General features: G+C 42.8%; 1 protein-coding gene across 1 annotated transcript; it reads left to right on the top strand.

The window, feature by feature from the left end:
* Positions 1 to 5,176: 5,176 nt before the first annotated feature.
* On the top strand, positions 5,177 to 16,952 carry TAF1A (TATA-box binding protein associated factor, RNA polymerase I subunit A). The gene is made up of 10 exons (XM_084262072.1): positions 5,177 to 5,512; positions 6,967 to 7,136; positions 8,491 to 8,604; positions 9,832 to 10,030; positions 10,829 to 10,959; positions 11,775 to 11,933; positions 12,959 to 13,025; positions 13,727 to 13,847; positions 15,165 to 15,325; positions 16,648 to 16,952. The coding sequence occupies exons 1-10, from the start codon at positions 5,383 to 5,385 to the stop codon at positions 16,788 to 16,790; spliced, it is 1,395 nt and encodes a 464-aa protein (XP_084118198.1). The 5' UTR covers positions 5,177 to 5,382; the 3' UTR covers positions 16,791 to 16,952.
* Positions 16,953 to 20,699: the final 3,747 nt, after the last annotated feature.

Below are 20,699 nucleotides of genomic sequence, written 5' to 3'. Positions count from 1 at the left end.
TCAGCGAAGCGGCGGCCCAGGTCGGGCCCGGCGGCGGCGCAGACGAGCGAGGGCGGCGAGGGCAGGAGCAGTAGCAAGGCGAGGAGCAACCGGGGGTCCGGCGGTGGGGCTGCGGCCATGTTGGCGGGCGCCGGCGGCGGGGAGGAAGCAGACACGTCAGCAACGCCGGCGGGAGAGAGATGTGGCTGGGGAGGGACGGGCCCGGCCCGGCTCGGCCCGGCCCCGCCGCTACGGCGGGAGGAGGGCAGCGCCTGGACCCTCCCTCATCCCGATCCCGCCCCCACGGAGACGGGACTCCTAAACGCCCACATAGGGAAATAGTCCAACTCTTGTCACGCTCGTCCCTAGCAGAGGCACTCTCCCCACCCTGGAGGGGTGAGAGGGAAGGTCCTGTCCCTTATTTGTGCTTATTAATGGCGGTTTTCTCTAGCAGAGGATCGCCGAAGTAACAGGCACGACGCAGGCAGAAGGGTGCAGTTCCCCCCTCCCCGCTGTGCGTTCCCTCGCCCAAGGGTAGGGACGCAACACATCCAAACATCCGTCTTGCCTCTTCTCCACCAAGAAGTTCAAGTCTCCGCTTGAGAGGAGCAACCGTCACTAAGACAGTCTGTTATATCCCCCCGCACTCCTCCTCCACATAACCTCCCGAGAGTTTGCGGTTAAACTTGCAGTAACGGGCGGATGAACTTGCCCTCCCGTAGGAAGGACGCGCAGGGCAAGGAGGGGTTGCGCTCCTGAAAACACAGAATCCCAAAGGCCGCTCTTGCCCTTCTGCAGCTTCAGCTTCCACTTTATGCTACATTTTAACTATGAATGCTCACAAGCCAAAGCATGTTACTATGTAATACCTGTGCCCAGGCTGTTTATTTGCTCTTCTTTCAATCCATCACATTCATATGATGTGAGGGTATAGGATCAAAATTATATTTGTAGTGCAGTATAGTTATAGGATCATGATTATATTTGTAGTGTAGTATAATTAGAGAGGGCAGCTCTTGCTTAGCTAGGTAATCATGTGGAACAGCTTGTGAAGGAGAAAGAAGGGGGTTTTTTTTATAACAAAGGGCTTACTTATGAAAGTCTTACACTATCTCAAGGGAAAGATAGAGGGCAAGAATTCGAGGGCAGGATGACATCCACCAAAGATGCACTTATCTCCTTGCTAAAGAAACTAACATGGACATAGATCTCCTTAGAAAGGATATAAATTAACTCAAACTGTTAAGAACACTGCAAGTTTGCAAGATCCTCACATTCCAGGCAAAAGGTGAAAAGTACATCATGAGGAGGACTCATGCTCTTCCTCTCAAAGACCACCGAAGACCCTTGCTCACAATTTTTTGAAAGATCTGCACAAGTGCAAAGGACTGATAAGCTAATTAGCATGAGAAGTGAGAGTAGGTGGGTTTAGATAGTGTGTATGTATAGGCATTAATAGAATATTTATTGTTTCATTGTATAAATATGGGACGGTTTTGCTACATCAGGGTGCACATCTGTGGTGGAGTGATCTCCCGTGCACCCAGTGCTGAATAAACATACCTACTTTATAACTTACGAGTTATAGAGTCTATTTCCGTTCATCACATATTGCTTTAGAGATCTAAAATGGTGGAGTAACAGCAGAACTCACAGTGACCACCCACCTGGTTCTGCCTGGGACAGCGTTAATTTTCTTCATAGTAACTAGTACAGGGCTGCATTTTGGATCTGAGCTGTGAGCAGTGGTGGTAGCACAAGGAGGGTTTCCTCACTGCTGAGCACCTTCTGCTTCTCACACCACCCCACTAGCTGTGCTGTGGGTGCACAAGCAGTTGGGAAGCGACACAGCCAGGACAGCTGACCCCAACTGACCAAAGGAATATTCCATACCACACAATGCCACACTCAGCATGCAAAGCTGTGAAAAGAAGGAAGGGGGCACGCTTGGAGTGATGTGTTTGTCTTCCCAAGTCACCTTTAGGCATGATGGAGCCCTGCTCTCCTGGGGATACCTGAACACCTGCCTGCCCACAGGAAGTGAGGAATGAATTCCTTGTTTCACTTTGCTGGTATGCAGAGGTTTTTGCTTTACCTGCTAACCAGCCTTTGTCTCAATTCACCAGTTTTCTCGGTTTTATTCTTCAAAGTCTCTGCCCCATCCTACCACAGGGTGAGTGTTTAGTGAGCAGCTGTGTGGTGCTCAGCTGCCAGCTGGAGTTAATCCATAATAGCCACATACAGGACAAAAAGGAGTAAAAGTTCTCCCGTTCTTTTCAGACCTGTGTTATTTAGTCAACACAGCCACTGACTAGACAAAAGGGATAAAGGATGCAGACAAGACAGAATAGGCAATATAATAAAGTTTTCTTGTTAGTTTATCAAATGGAAAAAAAATAAACACTTTCAAAAGGGGACGTTCTGAAGCTGCTCCTAAAATGAATAGGCAGTTGGGAAAACTGATGGACAAGGTGAAGGATTCTGCTTTTTGTGTGCATGTCAAAAAGCCAGTCTGGACAGCTGATGAGTTTTTAAGAAGTCTTTTAAATTATATAGCTGCAGGCACTTTTAATTTTAGCTATTTAGAGTTCGTTCTGCAACTGCGATAGAAGCAGTTGATCCTACTGTTTCACTACCAGCCCCCATCACAAGCATTAGCAATCACCACAGCTAATTGCACTAGAGACACTGCTCATGTTCTTATCATATCGTCATGATTACTGATTTTTTTCTCTAAATACTCTCAATCCCACAGCTCCATTGTACAGGGCCAGAGACCCAAGTTTAGTTACTGCTTTGTAATATCTGAAAAGATATACAAGCATTTCATTTTCAGCCCCCATCTACAGTAATTAATATTTTATTTGCATTACGAAGAAAGAATTGAGGCAGAAACTTCCATCTTCCTTAATGCTACAATGGCAAAGGGGTACCAAAGCGGTCCAAACACACCTTAGACATCCCGCTGCTTCTTTCAGCCTAGTCCATTCAAAGACTAAGGAAACATCCACACACTACAGGAATACAATGATTCATTTACCCCATGCCCCCATACACTGCCTAGGCCCAGCACAGTATCATGCCGGTAGCTGCTGACATGCCCCCAGAATTTTGTTGACCTTTTTTTTGTATTTGACATTCTGTAAAATGAGGTGAGGTGAATACCCATTTGCCATTGCTGACATTGGCTGATAAAATAAAAAGCTCTAGGAAAGCCTAAGTCATTCAAATTCACTTTTAAATTTTATCACAACTTGCAGTATGGAAGTAAATATATTCACATCACATTTTATGATAACTGTATAAGTGAAAGATAAGTAATTTTTTCCCTTTATACTAGCATTTCTTGTGGCTTAATTCCCAGACTGATCTTTAGGACCCCTTGCTTATGAAGGCAGAGATGATTGCTAATTTCCCTGTCAGTATGAGGTTACCTAGCTTATCTTTATGAAAAGACCAATATAAAAGGTAACTGTGTCTGTGGTCATAAAAACAAGGGCAAGAAAGTGAGATGTGTAGAGAAACAAGATCGCAATCTTGTTGCACAAGATGTTGCCTTTACTGCACAGTAATGAGTAGCTCACAGTTCATATGTATGCACAAGTTCACCACTGCAACTGGCAGCATTCCTTAGAACTTCCAAGTATTTTACTGTAATAATGTTCCCACTTAACATGCCCAGATTCCCCCAATGTGTGACATAAAAGAGAAATATTTCACTCAGTTCAATTTAGATATTTCAAAGTTTCCTTCAGTTTTCAACCCCAATCTTGGAAACAGACTACTCAACTATGAGACTGTACATGAGATACCTGACATTTTTATGTGTTTACAATTAGAAAGCTGTTCTCCCATCTCTGTTGCACTACGGTATCTACCAAATAATCAATACCCATTAACAAGATCAGTTAGCAGAGTTAATATAAGAATCAAAAAAAAAGACTCATGCATGACAGGAAGATAAAAATGGCAAGCCCAATGTAAATGTGTTTCTAAGCAAACATGCAAGCTTTAAGAAATAAAGCAGGGTGAGCTGGACAGCGAAATTAGGGTACTGACATAACAAAAGATCAGAAATGTTGTAGGAAGTGACACCATACTTGAGGAACACCAGTAGTCAATGAGATACTCATATAAGGTACAAATTATAAAGGACAAAGAAGACAACACTGTTAAAGAAGTGGTGCTATGTAACAGTCCGTCATCAAATTAAATATCAATTAATAATACAGAATACATGAAGTGAAATGCTGGGCATGTATTGGAAAAAAAAAGCAGGATTAAAAACAAGTAAAGGGAGTCTTCTGCTATCTCCACATAGACTTATTAAATGTCAAACTGAGGTATGATACAGAGGTTAAATGTTCAGACAGTACAAACAACTGTTCTGAAAAAAAAAACAACAAACCCTTGTAAATTCTTACTCAGAAAACTGGACTTTACACATAACAACACTCCATAGCAAAGACAGTTGCCAAAAGTGATTTAAAGAAACAAGCTCCAGCACAAATTGGTACCAACCAGGTTCTGTGGTTGAAGCAGATGTCTAGAATCCAGGACCTCCGTGGGGGCCCACAGGCAATACTATTGCTCTACAATGTGTGAGATTTTGATACAGAATCCTTTTTCCTAGCTAACTATCACTTCTGGAGTAACACTTGTGTTCGCCACTGTTGTGGTAATGCTTCGATTGTACCACCTGCACTAAACACGCCCGGCTAGTCTCCCATCCTCCTCCTGATGCCTTTTCCTGCAGCCTTTGCTAGATACCACTCTCTGCCCCTCCCGGAGCCCACAGCCACGGAGCGCTGAACACGAGAGAAAACAACACCATTTTACGGCAGAAGCCAAATACAAAGAGGGAAGAGGGCCGGCGGCCCCGCCCCCCCCCGCCCCGCCCGGAATGGAGTAACCTAGCCCGACAACAGCAGTACCCCTCCTGGCAAACTCAGCCGCTCGTATAACCCGCCCCTCACTGCGCAGGCGCATGGAGGGAAAGGAAAAAAAAGAAGAGGCTTTTCCATCATGGTGACGGCATTGCCCGGCTTCCTCAGCGCGCATGCGCAAGACTCGTTTTTTCCCCTCTTCCCGCACGGCCGCTGTTGGGTCAAATTTCTCAGGGCGTGTGCGCTACTGCTTAAGCACTTCGGGCATGCGCTCTTGGAGCGTGGCTGTTAGCTAGCGTGGGGGTGGCGGTTGCTGATAAGCCGAACTCTGGCTTAGCCCGCTCGGGTGTTCTTGTCACGGGGTGGCCGGGTACCTGAGTGCGACTTAGCCGTTTTAGCCTGGAGCAGCCGGAGGCCCGTGTGGCCTCTCTGCGGCGGGGTTAGCACCGCAATGTCGGAGGTGGCCGCCACCCGCGCTAGCTGGGTGGAAAGGGGGTGATGGCCTGCCCGCGGCGCTATGGACAGCTTCCTGGAGGAGGAAGAGGAGGCGACGGCAGCAGTAGCGAAGAGTCCTACCGTGCAGGCAGGAAGCGTCATGCTGCCGGCTCTGCACCTGCCCTTCCTGCCGCCGCACCTTTCCCAGCCGGGTAAGGGCGGAGCCCCGCTGCTGCGGGCGCGGTCTCGACTGCTCCCGCTCGTCCCTGCCCTCCTTCCGCTACGGCTTCCCTTGTTCCGCAGTCCCCCTTCTCCCGCTCTGGTCCCGAGGGAGAAACCCTACCCGCTGCGTCTGGCGTCGTGAGGCCGGCCTGCTCCTCCCTTCGCGGTTCTCCGTCGCTCACCCGCCGAGGCGGCGGTTGGGGTTCTCGGTGTCGCTCCCGGTTCCCCTCGGGTGCGGTGTGTGGGTCGGCGGCCTGCCGAACGGCCTGCAAGGCGCTTGAAGGCAGCTTGTACGCTGCTCGTAAAATAAGGGTGGATGAGGTGACTGCTGGCAAAAGCGTCCTGGGTGCAAGCGACCACTGTGCCTCGGGAATTTTTTGTTTCAGAATTGTTGAGGTGACATCAACTCTGTATCAGGGGACTTCTCAGCGGCTTGCTTAGTAGTACATGCTCACATTACCCATGATCCTTGTTTCTTCTTGCAGTTTTAACTGCGGGGTTTATTTTTCTAGTACTTGGAAACTGTGAGGTTACAAATAGGTATTAAGACTAGACCTGTAGGTAGGTTGGTTAGAGGTAGGGAGTTGTGGAATCTCCTTCTTTGGAGATATTAAAGATCTGTCTGGAACCTATCTGTGTGACCTGTCCAAGGGAACCTGCTTTGGCAGGGGGGGTTGACTCGATCCTCTGGAGGTCCCTTCCAACCCCTAAAATTCTATGAATCTGTAGTCTTGTACAGTACACCGTAATAAGACTACTTCAAGCCATTCGAGTTACTCCTTTGCATCCGGTGTCCAGGTAGGAGGTGGTTTGGTGAGCTCTGCATGCCCTTTGCAGAAGGCTCATAAGGCTTGAGGGTTGGCGTACAGCTGCAAGCTTTAAACTGATGTGGAAATGAGGTTCCAGTTTTATGCTGTAACAGGAGTTGAACCCGTATTCATGTAAAAAGGGTAAGTGGCTTCTTTCTAGTCTTTTGTTCAAAAGAGGATAACTCTACATTTATCTTTGTTTTTAGTGAAAATTGTTTAGCCATTGCTACTCAAATGGCCTATTTGTATCTGTGGGTGCACATCTTTAGCATAGTGTGGTCACAGATTGAAGAGAGTGGTTGCCAAAATATGGTATAATATGCAGTGAAGTTATCAAAGCACCATGGCCTTGTAATCCCTGTAGGGCAGTAGTGTGCAATAATTGGCACTTCCAAGTGTGTGCAGCTGTGTCCTGCTTGTGGAGAATGCTGTTTCATATTTTATTTCTAGCTTTTGGCATAGTCTTGTCTCCCTGCTGACTAATAGGTGAGTTTAACTTCAAAGCATGTAGCTTAAGATCACTTTCTGTAGCCTCTGAGAGAGAACACATAAAGAGATGCTTATAGGGGTATTGCTATCTGAGTAACAGCTGTGACAGTTGGGGTCTTGGTTGATTATTTTGTTTGCTTGTTTAGCATCTTCCTCTGAACACAAATTAAGCTTCTGGAAGAGCAAGGAACTGTGTTTAAGTTACATCCAGGAGGCCATGCTGCAAAAGCAGTGGAAAAGGGCTGCAGAGTTTCTGATGTTCTATATTGAGTCCCTAGAGAAAGACTTTTCTACAGAATATGTGGGTCCATCAGAGGTAAGCCAGTGTCTGTTATCGTGGTTCTTTTTCAAGTGAAAAAATACTTGCGAGAAGCATCTGTAATACTTTAGGACCAACATTTGTCTTCCTTAACTATTTACAGACCTGATTTTTTTAAAATAAAAGTATCGGAGCTTAGACCTGAAAAGTTACACAACTTTCAGAAACTTAACAAGCTTCTTGGAAAAAAAAAAAGGAAAAAAGAGAAAAGAAACAGAACCAAAACAAACACTGAAACTTTCAAAAACAAATAAGCAACTGTTTTGGTGCTGATGTAGAAACTCTTGAATGACAGACTGCAGAGAGTACACCAGACTTCGTTGTTGGTAATGCTCAAAGCAGCATGTTGTCCAGCTAATGACCAAAAGTCTGCCTCTCCACAGGCGTCCCTCTGCTGTGGCTTTTAACCAGTCTTGCTGGAGCTCGAGGTCTGTTGATGTCTCACTTTTTTAGGTCTGCAGTGCTGTCTCATGTTTTTCCTTGTGTGCTCAGTGCTCCAGAAAAGTTCTCTGAGCTGGCTTTGTGGGATGTTTTGTTTGCTTGTTTGTTTTATAATACATAGGCCCTTGATGCAACAGATGAAAACTTGACTTGGTATAAGTTAATTCCATCAGGAGCGTACCTATGAAAAATTGCCTCAGTGTAATCCTTGAAAAGGGGAAAAAAGCAGTAAACACATTTGCTACTGGCATGCTGTCAGAATTGGTTGGCAAGTCAGTGGCTTTTTTAGGTCTTTATCAGCTCCTCCAGTACGTAAAAAAACCTCCTAGCAAGTACTGAGATTGAAGTGGGAAGAAGAGGATCGGATTTGTTAAATAAATGGAGTACTTGAATGTGGCTTTCCTGCTGGAATATCTGGTTATGTTCTGTAGGCAGACATTGAAAGCAGGTGGGTGTAGATGGGAATGCTTCTCTCATTGGAAATAATCTTTACGGCTTAGTTCAAGGAGCTATACATACCTTGCCTCTCAGTAGAAACATATCAAAAGGAAATGTGTTTTCAGTAACTTTGAAGCATCCTGCTTTCAGTAACAAGAGGGGGCAACCTCCTGACAAAGACAGTTTTCATAGGCTTTGCTTGGAGTGCTGCACTTGTAATGAGCAATTGTGGACCACCCACTGAATGACTGGAAAATACTGCTAGATTAATATATAGATGAATACAGAGGTAGTATTAGTAACTACTTATTAGTTGTTAATGTTGGTATATTAATACTAATTCTCTATTTGCAATTCAAATACATGTTTTATTCATGTTACAGTAGCTACAAGTTCAGTAAGACCATAAATACGGAGACTGTTCTCACTCTTTGTATGAAAGTTATTTTTTAATTTTTCTTCCTGTTAATAGATGATTTGGAGAATAGGAACTGAAATTCTGTGCCATCATTCCCATAGCACCATGAAAGAGTTCAATTCTTTCATAGAACAGATGAAAACTTTTGGAGTAAAAAGGTATTTGAAGGTGAGTGTACCTACTGCAGTCTTGATTTTTCACATGGTTTACCTGAACAGTTGGATATTAGTTTCTGAATTTCTCTGTCTTGGAAGTCTGATGGAGACAATGTCAAAAAAAGATAGTACATCTGAGTGACTAACTGTACGATAATTTAAGGGTTATTCTATATCTAATCGTGTCTTATCTGGTCTATGTATTTTATCACAGGTGTGTATTGTCAGTCCATAAAAGTGCTTAGGTCCTTCAGTCTTCTAACTTGAAACAGTTAAATTATTTTGTGCATGCCCCAGTTTGTTTCCTGTCCTTAATTTGGCCACTGTGCTCCTGATTAAACAGTTGTACTTCAGTTTTGCTGCTGTTATCAGCTCACTCTTCGAAAGGCTATATATAAATTACATATAAAACAGTAGGACCCCTGTGTAACCCAGTTGTATTTGTTCCTGCGGTGGCTTATTGAAACCTTTATGGTTTTGGTTTCCTGGACTGTTTCTCACTTGCAATGATACTTCTGTCTCATTCTGTTGTATTTATTCAGGGCCTTTGACAGATGCGCTATGCAAGAGTTTACTAGAGCTAACTGAAGGTTTAGAATTCTGTCCAGTGCCTAAGCAGTGTGAGAGGGTGGTAGGGTGCACCTTTTTCAGGTGTTCTGCGGTTTGTTTCATTTTAGCCAAATGAAAAATCAGCAAATCTAACCTAGCTGCATTTCCTTGGGTCATTTCTGGACTTTCTTTAATAGGTGTACAGTACTTGTTAATGACAAGCAGGTTTGAGACAACTGCTTTCTGCTGCCTTGATAAGTACCACTGAGTGTCTACCACCTGGTGGTTGACTCTGTGCCTGCCAGATTTGAAGAGTTTCAGCCCCTTCCCTTCCCTTCCCTTCCCAGGGATATGCTGTTGTATGTCTGATAGGCTTTTCATTACTGATGTTTCTCCAGCATCTTCAGCCAGAAAAGATTACTTAGGTTCTTGGCTCATCTCCCTGCCCCCAGTGACACTTATAATCTACTGTTCCTGTGTTTTTGTCCGAAATTCCTTATAATGATACTGTTTGTGTAAAAGAATGTGTGAAATGCTCTTCTAATTAAAGTACTCTAACTGTGTTTGCAGTATTCTATGTGTATGTCAGTAATGAGTCTCTTTCCTGCATATCTGTGTAGAACTTTGCCATGTTGCTGAGATTCTCTCCATCTATGATGTGAATCACTGGTATGGACTATTTGAATTGCAGATTTGTTTAGAGCATGCCTTTCATCTCCTTTGTAATGGACTAATAGATGAAGCTTATCAAAACCTGTCCCTGGCAGAAAGCTGGAGGTATGGAGAGCAAACAGCCATTCAGGATAAAGAAATGAAACTGATTCAGGCTTACAGGGGACTGTTGGACTACTATAGCTGGTCCAAGCAGAAGAATGTCCTGTTAGAGCATGGTGAGTCCTTGTGATAGTTTTGTATGGAACTGTACACTTCAACTTGCTGCTTCTTGCAGGCATTACGGTTTGCAATGATGCCTTTCCACATGGGCTGCTCTTCTGCCTTCATCTGCATATGGAGGCACCAGAGAGAAATACTAGACTTTGAAGTGTGATGTTATGGTTGGTACATGCTTCTGTATCAGCAGTGGTGGTGGTACCAAAATAACACACTGACCTGCGTTCTTCTGAGGTGTCCTGAAATGCTATTCTGAAACTCCCCCCTCCCACCCTCCCCCATCACACTCTTTATATCCAGACAGCATCCCCTAAAACAACAAAGATACTCACCTATAGCGATGGCTTCTGTGTAGGTGTGTAAGTGCTTGACTGCTGCTAGAAATTTGAGTGCCAGCAAAAACCCCAAAACTCTTGTTTGAATTTCAGTTTCTTTAAGGATACCCAAATTGCAACTTGCATGTGGTATCTAATTCTGCTTATACCTACTGCTGGACACTTAGTTCTTCACAGAAACAAGTAGAGATCCCATAATAACTAAGTACTGAATTTGGTTTATGGACCTTGTGCTGGGAGTATCTTGTCATGCCCTTTGAGTTGAAATTGGTTGATAATAAATTTGGATGAAGAGCAGTGAAAATCTCTTGTTCCAATACTGAGGAAATTTAAGCCTTTTTTCTGAAATCTGACTGGAATCCTTGCTTAAGAAAATGTGATCATCTCTCAGGTGCACCACTACTTCAAGACCTCTTTGGATTAGCAAAGCTAACTTTGTGGTGCTCTTCCATGTTTTGGTAGGTCATGATGGATTTGAAGACTTGTCTATTGAGCAGGAAATGCGCAGTTGCTTTCGAAAGGCAGCAGTGAACTTAAAGGAGATTATTAAAATACCTGGAGTCTGGGACCTCTTTGTGAAATGCTATGTGGACGTAAGGACATATTTTACAGATACAGTCCTTCTGTGTTTCCCTGTGTAATTTTAAGATGCTTGTCTGCATATTTTCATGTGTGTGGGTGACAACGAAGTACTTTAAAAGCAGCACATCTGTATGTGTATCTCACTGGCTTTGATATGGAGCAGTTTACTCCTAGTAGAACTGCAGAACCTGCACAGAGTGCAAAAAGGACTCTTACCTGTGCATGTCCAAGGAAAAATAGACAAACAGCTTGCATATTGTGTTTTCATGGTGCTAGTAGAAAAATTGGAGAAGAGCTGCTTTGGTTAAGGTCCTGAGAACAAGTTCTCTCTTCTTGGCAGGGCAGTGTTTTTCTGGATACATTGTGTTAGACACGAATCATGCAGTCTTTCTGTGTTTCGTTTTAAAAACACTTAGTATTTCTAGTTAAGAAAAAGTTAATCTCAAAATCTTTACTTTTGTAAATGCTGATAAGCTCTGCCTTCTCTAAGTGCATCTGACAGAATTTCTGCCTGGTGCTGACAGCTGCCTGGTTCTCCTTAGACATGGCAAGCTGCTTCAGTTCCTCTTCCTGGTGGATGAGTGCTGGTATATTCCTTGACAAATGAATGGTAAAGGAATGAAGAAGTCTTCTCCTATAGCTGCTTCTGTGTGAATTTTTTTTCTGTGATAAGTGAGTAGCTCATAAAATGAAACAACGCTAGTGTTAGTTTAATGTGCTCAGACACACACTGTGGTTCTGGATGGTTCTGTGGCAGCCCCCAACTATTTGTGAGTGTATCATTGCTAGTGTGTGGCAAGCTAGTGACAGTCTTGTCTTCTCTTAGCTGTTGGAGTTCTATGGAGACCATAACGAAGCTCACCAAGTATTAAATGAATATGCCTACAACTCAAAGTTTCCTGCTAATCCCAATGCTCACGTTTACCTCTATCAGTTTCTGAAGAGACATGGTGAATCAAAGAAGTCACTCATATCTGCACTTAAGGTATATCTTGTATAGTAGATACAGTCAGTGGTCTCAGTTTGGTTCAGGTGAACCAAAGTTACATTCTTGACCCAATAGTATCCTCCTGATACAATAGTGTCCTTTGTGGGAAGCAGGGGGCTAGAGAAAGTTAGTAGGAGGAATTGAATTAATGTCTTTGTTTTGCTTCTAACTGATGCATAGTATAACTTCAAATCAGTTCCAGAAGTCTGTATCAGCAGTCTTGTAGACAACATGCACTGATTTCTGTTAGTTTGATCTTTACAATACTGAAGCAATCAGATGCTTGCACTGATTGCTTCATATGCTCGCACACTGATTCTGCCTAGCAAGCAGATTCATGTGTTTGCAATAAGCTCTGCATTTAAGCTAAAATAAAAGTTAATTTCTTCAGGCGGTCGTCAGACAAGGCCCTGCTGTATTAAATTTTTGCTTAGTGGCTTTTAAATCCCTACTTTCCTTGCCCTGGCTCATTGACCTTGGCAGCTGCTGGCAAACAGTGTTTTGCAATCTGCTTTGCCGCTTGGTGGCACTAATGTGCTTTTACTAAAGCAGATGTTTTGCAACAGCTTCATAAAGCTTAAACTTTTTAAACTGTAGCGTGTATGTGTAAAATTCCATCTTATCAGTGTTTTCTAGCTGTGGTTGTATACACTGGTCTGTCCTACAAGATAGTAAAAGATCAAAGAACTGGTCAGGTCCAGAAACCGTGCAGTAGACAGGGAAGCTGAAACTAGTCTAAGAAAGAAATGATGTCCCCTTCTAAAAAGGGGACACTAGATGCAGATGTGGACTCTTCCTTGAGAGTGTTGTATCTGTCACCAGTGTTTTTCATCCATTGGGTCGCAGATATGGAAAATGGACCCAGATATTTGCTCCCTGTATCAAGGCACCAAGATACCACATTGCCTGATTTTTGTTATTAAAGAACTCAAAACTTTGAAGCCCGTGCTTCTCTTGGTCAGGTAGAAGCCTTCAAAAATTTTCATGTTCAAGTAATGTATCTATTTGGCTTTATTTTTCAGATCTTGCATGATATTGTTCCTTCTCATGAACTAATGATAGATTTTAATACCATGCTTCAAAAATCAAGTAAGTATTTAAATATCTTTTGGGTTTTTTCCGTTATGGTAATATAGAATAATATTCTAAAATGATTCTGTGGCCTTTTTTCTGCTTTTTAAAGTAGTTAAAGAGGAAAAGAACCCCAAACAACCACCCACATCCCAGCTTTCTAGTCACAGGAACCTGTAAGATGGATGTGTGACTAAGCGTTTACAAACTTCTGTAAACAAAAGCCTTTCAAGGATCTTAAAAACACCTTTTTTCTTTTTTTTTTTTTTAATACCTTACTCTGAATACCAGGGTCTCTGTTCCCTTTCTGGGGTCTCCAATTTATTTATTCCTTCTCTTTTGGAGAACTTGAGATGTGTCTATGTTTTAAGTTCTTATTGATCAAAAAACAAAATATAAAACTCCCTCAAAGAGGAAGAATCTTCAAGCTGGTAAAAGAGTCTTCCAATTTGGAGACTTTTCCCATGCTGATCAATTACATTCCAAGCTGTCTTGTGACCTGGTATGTGCCAATAAGTCAGCAGACTGGTAAAATATCCTTGAATCAAGATGGTTTTCGCTACTGCTTTTCTTTGGGAGGTGAAAAAAAACCACACCTCAGTAGTAGGGAAAGTAGCAGCATCTGGGAAGGGAGGATGGAGAACTGTATTTCACTTGTTGCTTGTTAATGAGTTCAGCCCTATCAAAGTAATTCATTAATCAGCCTAATATTTTTCCAGAAAAAAGAAAAAAACGTCGTCTGGGGCTAGAAGTTATTTTTGCAGCTTTGGATTATGCTGGCTGGAAGGAAAACATGAAAGCATGGAACTGTTTGGCAAGACAAGTGAAGCAAATTGTAAGGTAAGTATCTCTGAGACAAGGTGCTAGCAGCAAATGTGTCAAGCTTCCACTGTTGGGTGATTAACAAAGTGACCCTCTGGCCTTGGTCTTTCCTGATGGTGAATGGAATTGGTGTCAGGCCTGTCTTGAGCTCTGTGGCAGTGCTTGGTTGCAGTGTGCTTTCACTGGGAGGAAAGAAAAAATTACTGTAGATAACAATGGAAATACAACAACTTTTCTCAAGTTATAATTCTGTGTTTTCTTTACTGGATGATGCGCTTCAGCAGAAAGAGTTACTCATATGTTCAGGTAGCATTTGCTCCCCATCATTAATCTCCCTCTTTTGGTGTGGGGGGAAACACAAGTTGTTTGGTCTTCTGCTGTTACTGCATGCACATTACTTGAAACTGGTTTGGGAATTGCTGGGCTGCAGTAGGGACATGATGGGCACTGTATGGGCTGGTGTGTTGTGTGATGAGGGAGCTGTTACAGCGTGCAGCCACTGTATTCTGAAAAGCTGGGCCAACCTGCCTGGGGATTGATGGTCCTCGCTAACACCAACAGACATGGCCTCTGATTTCAGAAGGAACCATCTCAGGCAGTCTGTACCCAGGATGCCTTTAATGTCTACACTTTTTAAACCTACAATAAGGGTGTTGTGGGCTTTTTTTAAAAAAAGCTATTTATATTTGCACTAAAATAATTCCATGATAGTTTGACCCATTTTGCTGTTTTATTGCCACCTCCACAGCATCCACAGCTAGTGGATTAAATCTAGGAGTGTTGTTGCAGAGTTAGTTAAAATGGTACAATGCTCTAACTTTGCCTGCATTTTTGTGTTTGCAGACACAAATTCACACTGTCTTAAAATAAAATGGCCCAGATGCCCAATATATGGGAGTATCACTTCCCTGTTGTGGGTAGTTTCTATTTCTGAAATGCCTTGTTTAAGGCTTTTATTTCAGAACAATTACTGGGGTAAGTATTTGGGATAAGTTGGTCTGTGAGCCCCCACAGTGTAACACAAATATTTTCTAAAACCAGACCTTTTCATGCTACTAATTTGTTGACAAACTTCGAGACATTCCTGTTACTATTGACAAACTGGCACACAAATCAAAGGCTTGCTTCATTTCACACCATAATCTGTGTTTTGCTGCAGTTCGCCACCTGCTTCACTAGTGTTGCCAGGGGTTTTCTTTTTATATTAGGGTGTTAGTGTACAGTGTAATGGCAGCAATTTGAGATTTGTAGCAAGCTGATTATAAATTCAGTGCTTCCTAATCATCTTTTTATCACAGTTTAAGCTTTCTTGTAACTTGTTTTACCTCTTTCCAGCTCTGAGAAGCATCTTGACTGGATCAGGCAAGAGTGGAACTCCAGGAAGGACTGGTGGCCAGCCTTTCATTTTAGCCGTTACTTGGCAAAACAGAATTGGCAGGAAAATGAAAGCCTTTCATATGAGAAAGCTCTGGTGGCTGGAATCTTACTGGGAAAGGGTAATACTAAATGTTCTTTCCTTTTCACTGCAAAGAAATAATGTCTTGTTTGAGCCCTGATGTGATGCAATGCAGTTGATTTACTCCCTGGAAGAAATGCTGTTTCTTCTTCATTAGAAAGATTGTTTTTGAAGACAAAATGAGCAAAACTTTTGAAGTTGGATGTTTGACAGTGATGCATATTTTGCCTTACTTGTGTTATCCTGGTTTAGAGCTCTTGTTTTATCTGGCCTTGTTGAGCAATCATAACACTGTCTTGCTTGACCTTCAAAGCACAATTTAAAATACACACAACATGCTCCCAAGTGAATCTTGTGGGGACTCAGAGTTTGCTTGCTGGTGCCAGTGTAGGCAGTGTCTCAGCAAATTCTGGGGTGCAGCTGTTCTTTAAGGGTTGTGGGGGTGTTATAATGCAGTGAAGAAGAGGAGGGGGAGGTGGTTGAGTGAAAGCCATTAGCGGTTTGTTAAGAAGGTGTGGATCATGACCTCTTTTGTACCGTTCTTTTGAAATGCTGTTAGTGCCAAGTGGATTATCAGAGCCAAGAAGCAGCTGCTCATACACAGGCTTCGATTTTTGGCTTATAGGCCACTTGTTTGTTGTCAGCTTTTCTGTAACTTTATCTTCTGGACTTCGTGAAACAATTTCTCATAGTAACAGTGGGTTTTTTTGCTTTCAGTAGTATATTATCAAATATAAAAGGTGTATAGATGTTGTGCTTGAGGATGTGGTCTAGAGGAGGACTAGGCAGGGTTAGGCAGTGGTTAGACTTGGACTTGAAGGTCTCTTCCAACCCAAGTGATTCTGTGATTCTATGAAATGCCCCCCAGCTTTTATTTCCAGACAGCTAATAAAATGGTTCCAGCTCTCATCTTCTGTACTTGTTTCTGTGCTGTTGGAAGACAGACTCATATTGACACTGTATCCAGTGCAATTAGTTAATGCATGAAATCAATGATGCTTTGGAGTGTTGAAAATTTAATTTCTACTCTAGTTGAAAAGTATAAAAAGATAATTAGTTTGCAAAACAGAGCATACAGTTGCATGTGTATAGAATGCTTTCTGGGTCAAATGAGGATAGGTTATTTAAGCCTGCAGTTATGTTTTTAATAGGCATGTCTTGGATTATTTTATTACCTTTGATTAGTGAAAACTTTTGCATGTTTTGTATGTTTTTAATAGGCATGTCTTGGATTATTTTATTACCTTTGATTAGTGAAAACTTTTGCATGTTTGCATGTTATTTAAACAATGAAAGCACTTTTATATTTGCTTGTGTCATGGTATAACTTGCAATGGTGTGTTTGTTCCTTTCCTTTCTTAGATTGCAAGTACTTCAGATACGTGTCACACCAAGGCTGCAAAGCTCAAGGGAAGAGGTTTCGGTTACTGAAGAACTTCATCAATAAGCACAAGTCTGTCTACCAGAGAATATCCAGTCTTCCCAAGTCCTCTGTACAACCTTGATTAGAAGGCATCCTTAAGGTTCTTGTGCATTTTCTCCTCTCTTGTGAAACAGAACTTCTATATTGGTGCTATTCTGAAACTTCTAGGCAAACCCCACCGACTCAGTATTAGGCTGTTTTAATATATTTCTGTAAAAATGCTTTGGTTTATACTTTAATAATAAAAATTAAATCAGCTGATAAGGTTGATGAATGTCTTAAATATTGCTCCTATGTTTGTGTGAAATGTGAACAGTGTGGATTTCAAAAACATCAAGAAATATCTAATACAGTGTGGAATTTCAGTATCAATAGGACTTCAGGGCTGATGCGTAGGTGGTGATTTAATGAGTGCTGGAATGTAGTTCAGAATCCACTTGGGACTAGCAGTGGCCTTTATAATTGTGTCTTCAGCTGGGAACAGTGTGTGATGCACTGCGAAAATGCACTCTAGACCTGTAAAGGTTACATAGCTTGCTGCTTGTAACTGATCATTTCCTGAACTACGTGGAAAGCAGTGAGGCATGTCATGTCTTTTTGCTTTGTAGAGTGTTGCCTTTTGGTAAGGCATGGCGACCTGGTTCAGGAACGGCAACGGCGCCACACTCTGGCAGCACGGTCCATTCAGCTCACAGACACCAATGTGGTGGACGGCAAATGGCGTTTATTAGAGAGGGGCACGGGGCTTTATACCCCAGGGATCGGATGTCACTTCCGTCCGCTTACCTCACCGGCTACCTACTATTGGTTACCTAAAGAGAGGGGGGGGGTCCTACCTTTCCGTACAGCCCGAAATCTTCCGACCGCCAGGCCCTATCTACCGACAGTAGAGTGAGATGAATTTATAGGTTGTGATGATCTACTGCTGCTTGTTCAAATAGATGGTGCACTTCAATATATCTAATAGTAGTTTCCCCATGTCATACTTAGATTTCTTTGTCCAGTTCAGGGATTTTTGGATAGGGGAGAGTGGAAGGCTGCTGTAGGTGCATGGCAGCAGAGGAAAGCTAGTGTTGCAGTGCTTTGAAAGAGCAAAGGCATGGAACTACTGAAAACTTCCCTACCTGGTGGAAGACACTTTCAGGAATCTTTTCTTGCAGTTTTGCCTAAGAGTTGTTGTGCACTGTTGCTGTTTGGAAAACAAATGCTACTGTGTTATCACAAATGAGCCTTCCAGTTTGATTAAAAAAAACAATAAAATGGTTTCCAAATATTTTGTTTTGATGACAGGACTGCAGAACTCTGGTGATGGAGTGCTTGAACCACCCTGGGAATGAAATAATGGTGGCTTTAATACCATAGTAGTATATGGAGTACACCTGTGCTTTAAAAGCTGAGTGCTTATCTGGGGGTTTGGTCTAGGGTAGTATGGGTCTTGTGATACCTGCCTAACACAATGTGTCTTATTGAGTGAGATACTTGTCCTAACTGTGTGTTTTATTTAAAAAAAAAATCATTCTTGACCTGTGTTCTGGTTTAGTTCTGGCTTCTTAAGAATGCTACTATTTTGTTCTGCTGTATTTTTATTTTAGATATTCAAATGAGCTTTGACTACTTTAATTTAGATGTTCATATTTCAAAATGCTCTTCCCTTGCATCCTATGAGGTGTGTGTCCCATGCCTTTGGGGAGCAACATCCTCTTAGTGTGGAAGGTGATCCATGGAGTTGTTCCCAGTGACTTATCTTGTTGGATTTTATGCCTGGACAGTGGGTCTAAGGCTGTCCTGGGACAGCCCTGGGAGGTAACTGGACAGGATGTCCCTTCCCTGGAGTCCATAATTTGGCTTCCTGCCTGCCAGTGTGTTCCTCTAGACATGGGAAGATAGACCTTTGATAGGCCAATGACGCCCCGGTGATGGGCCTGGGAGCATCGTAGGTACTATTTGGGCTTCCCTCTTCTGCTGTGTCTCTGCTCCTTTGTGGGGGTGCAGAGGCACTTTTATCATATAACCTAGCACTGAATAGTACTAAGACCAAAAGAATGCTGGAGCCCCTTATGCTTCTTGAGAGCTCCTATGTAATTGTCCTTCTGTCCCCTTAGCTGTCCGTGGGAGATGTATGCCTTGCAGCAGCTGAGAAACCTTCCCTTTTACCAAGAAAGAAACCTGAAACAAAGCATCAGAGATTGGGGTAGAGGTAAGAACAATTCAGTAAGGAGAATGAGAGTATGAAGAGGAGCTTGATGTCTCTGAAATTCTGTTAATCTATTGTGCTCACAGCTTTACCTGTGACCTCTGCTGCCAAGCATCACGTTCTCTTCTGTTGCTAGAACTAATGCTCTGCAGTAAGCAAGTAGAAGAGCAGCACAGTCCTAGCATCCATGTAGCTAAAGCATTGCTCTTTCATGTCCTGCAAGAAACTTGCAGTTTCCTGACATCTTACTGCTTACACCTGAGACAAACCTGGAGGTCACAAATCCTGAGTGGAATTTCCTGTGTGAGCTATTCAGTGTGTACTATTGTTTTATAGCTTGTGTGCTATACTTTGAATGTGGTGACTCCTTGGGGACTGGAATAGTGGTCTAGGCTTGTTTTTTCTTCTTAAGATATCTTCATTTGTGTACAAAACCATGAGGGTTTTTTTTCCCCTCCGTGGAAACAAATATCTCTTCTTTGCTTATCTCTTTCATGCAGAGGCAAGGAACTTGTTCAGGGAATCCATGTGTCCACAGACTGTCCATTGTCCCTCCCATTACTCCCTCTCGTTCTGGTATTTTTAATATTAAAACCTGTCATAATAACTCAAAATTACAATTAACGTCATTGCTACCCCATTCTTTCCCTGTTTCATTAATGTTTTTGATGCTCCTGCTTGTCCTTTCTTGTTTTGAGACTGGTTTTACTTGAACTTCCAGTAAAAACAAACTAATTAAAGGTCAGATGTTCCTTAAAGCACGGTGACCCTGTGTGTTCTTACCCCCCTTCTCTTCCCCGCCAGGCTCTCTGTATTCTGAGCAACTTTCCTGTTCTGGAAACTGTCAGATTTGCCCTGGCTTTCAGAGCAGTGTAAGCACACTCTCAGTGCTGAATAGGTGCCACCTCACCCTTGGAGCAGTCCCTGTGGACTCACGAGGATTGATGCACTTTGTACTGGTTTGGATTTAGAGTTCTTCAGGACTCTTTATGACTGGTGTTTCATCTGCAATAGTAAATGGAAGTTCTGCTCAGCCATGTGTTGTTGGATTTGAAGAATGGCTAGAGGTGGTATGCTGTCTGAAGGAAACAGACCACCCACCACAAGGAGTCCTTGGGTAATGTGAGCAGCAAGCTCCATGGGAGGCTGTGTTCTTCCCTTGTCCAAATGTGACTAAAGCTACTACAGCTTTTCTGTTCTTGCTGGGGAGCTGCAAGGGGTGTTCTGCCCTCCTGGTATCACAGTATCCAGTAACTAAGAAGTGTAGTTCTGCATGTGGGTAAGTGTTCTGAGTTAGCTTGCGAGTGGTATGCCTCTAGGAAAGGGAGAGAGGTGCTTAAGTTCTCTGTGACAGATAATGTTAGTTACCCCAAAGAGCTCAGTAATGCTGAAGGGATTAAAAGAACAGGGAATTTATAGGCTGTAGTTAATGAAGAGTGTGTCTATATCCTCATTGTTTGGTGTGGTTTCAGAGTAAGCCAACTGCAGGAGACACTAATGCCTTAATTTCAGTGGTTGTCTGTAATGCATGGAAGCAATAACCAAGATAAGCTGATACTTCAGCAGACATGAATACTTGGATTTAAAATGCTTTATCTCATGATGGGGCTGAATCTTGTGATTGGCCTGTGTACAGTTCACTGAAGTCTAAGCGGAGACAGTATCACTGGCAGGCTGTTGTACAGTCAGGCTGCTGCAAGTTAGGGCCAGAGCAAACGAAGTGATGGTTAAAATGCCAGAGATTTTTTAAAGCCACCATTTCCCAGTGAAGAGTCTGAGGAGATTCCTCATCACAGA

This window comes from Gallinula chloropus, assembly GCF_964237585.1.
Source record: "Gallinula chloropus genome assembly, chromosome: 3".
Taxonomy (NCBI): Eukaryota; Metazoa; Chordata; class Aves; order Gruiformes; family Rallidae; genus Gallinula; species Gallinula chloropus.
This window is presented reverse-complemented; position numbering and strand designations above follow the sequence as displayed.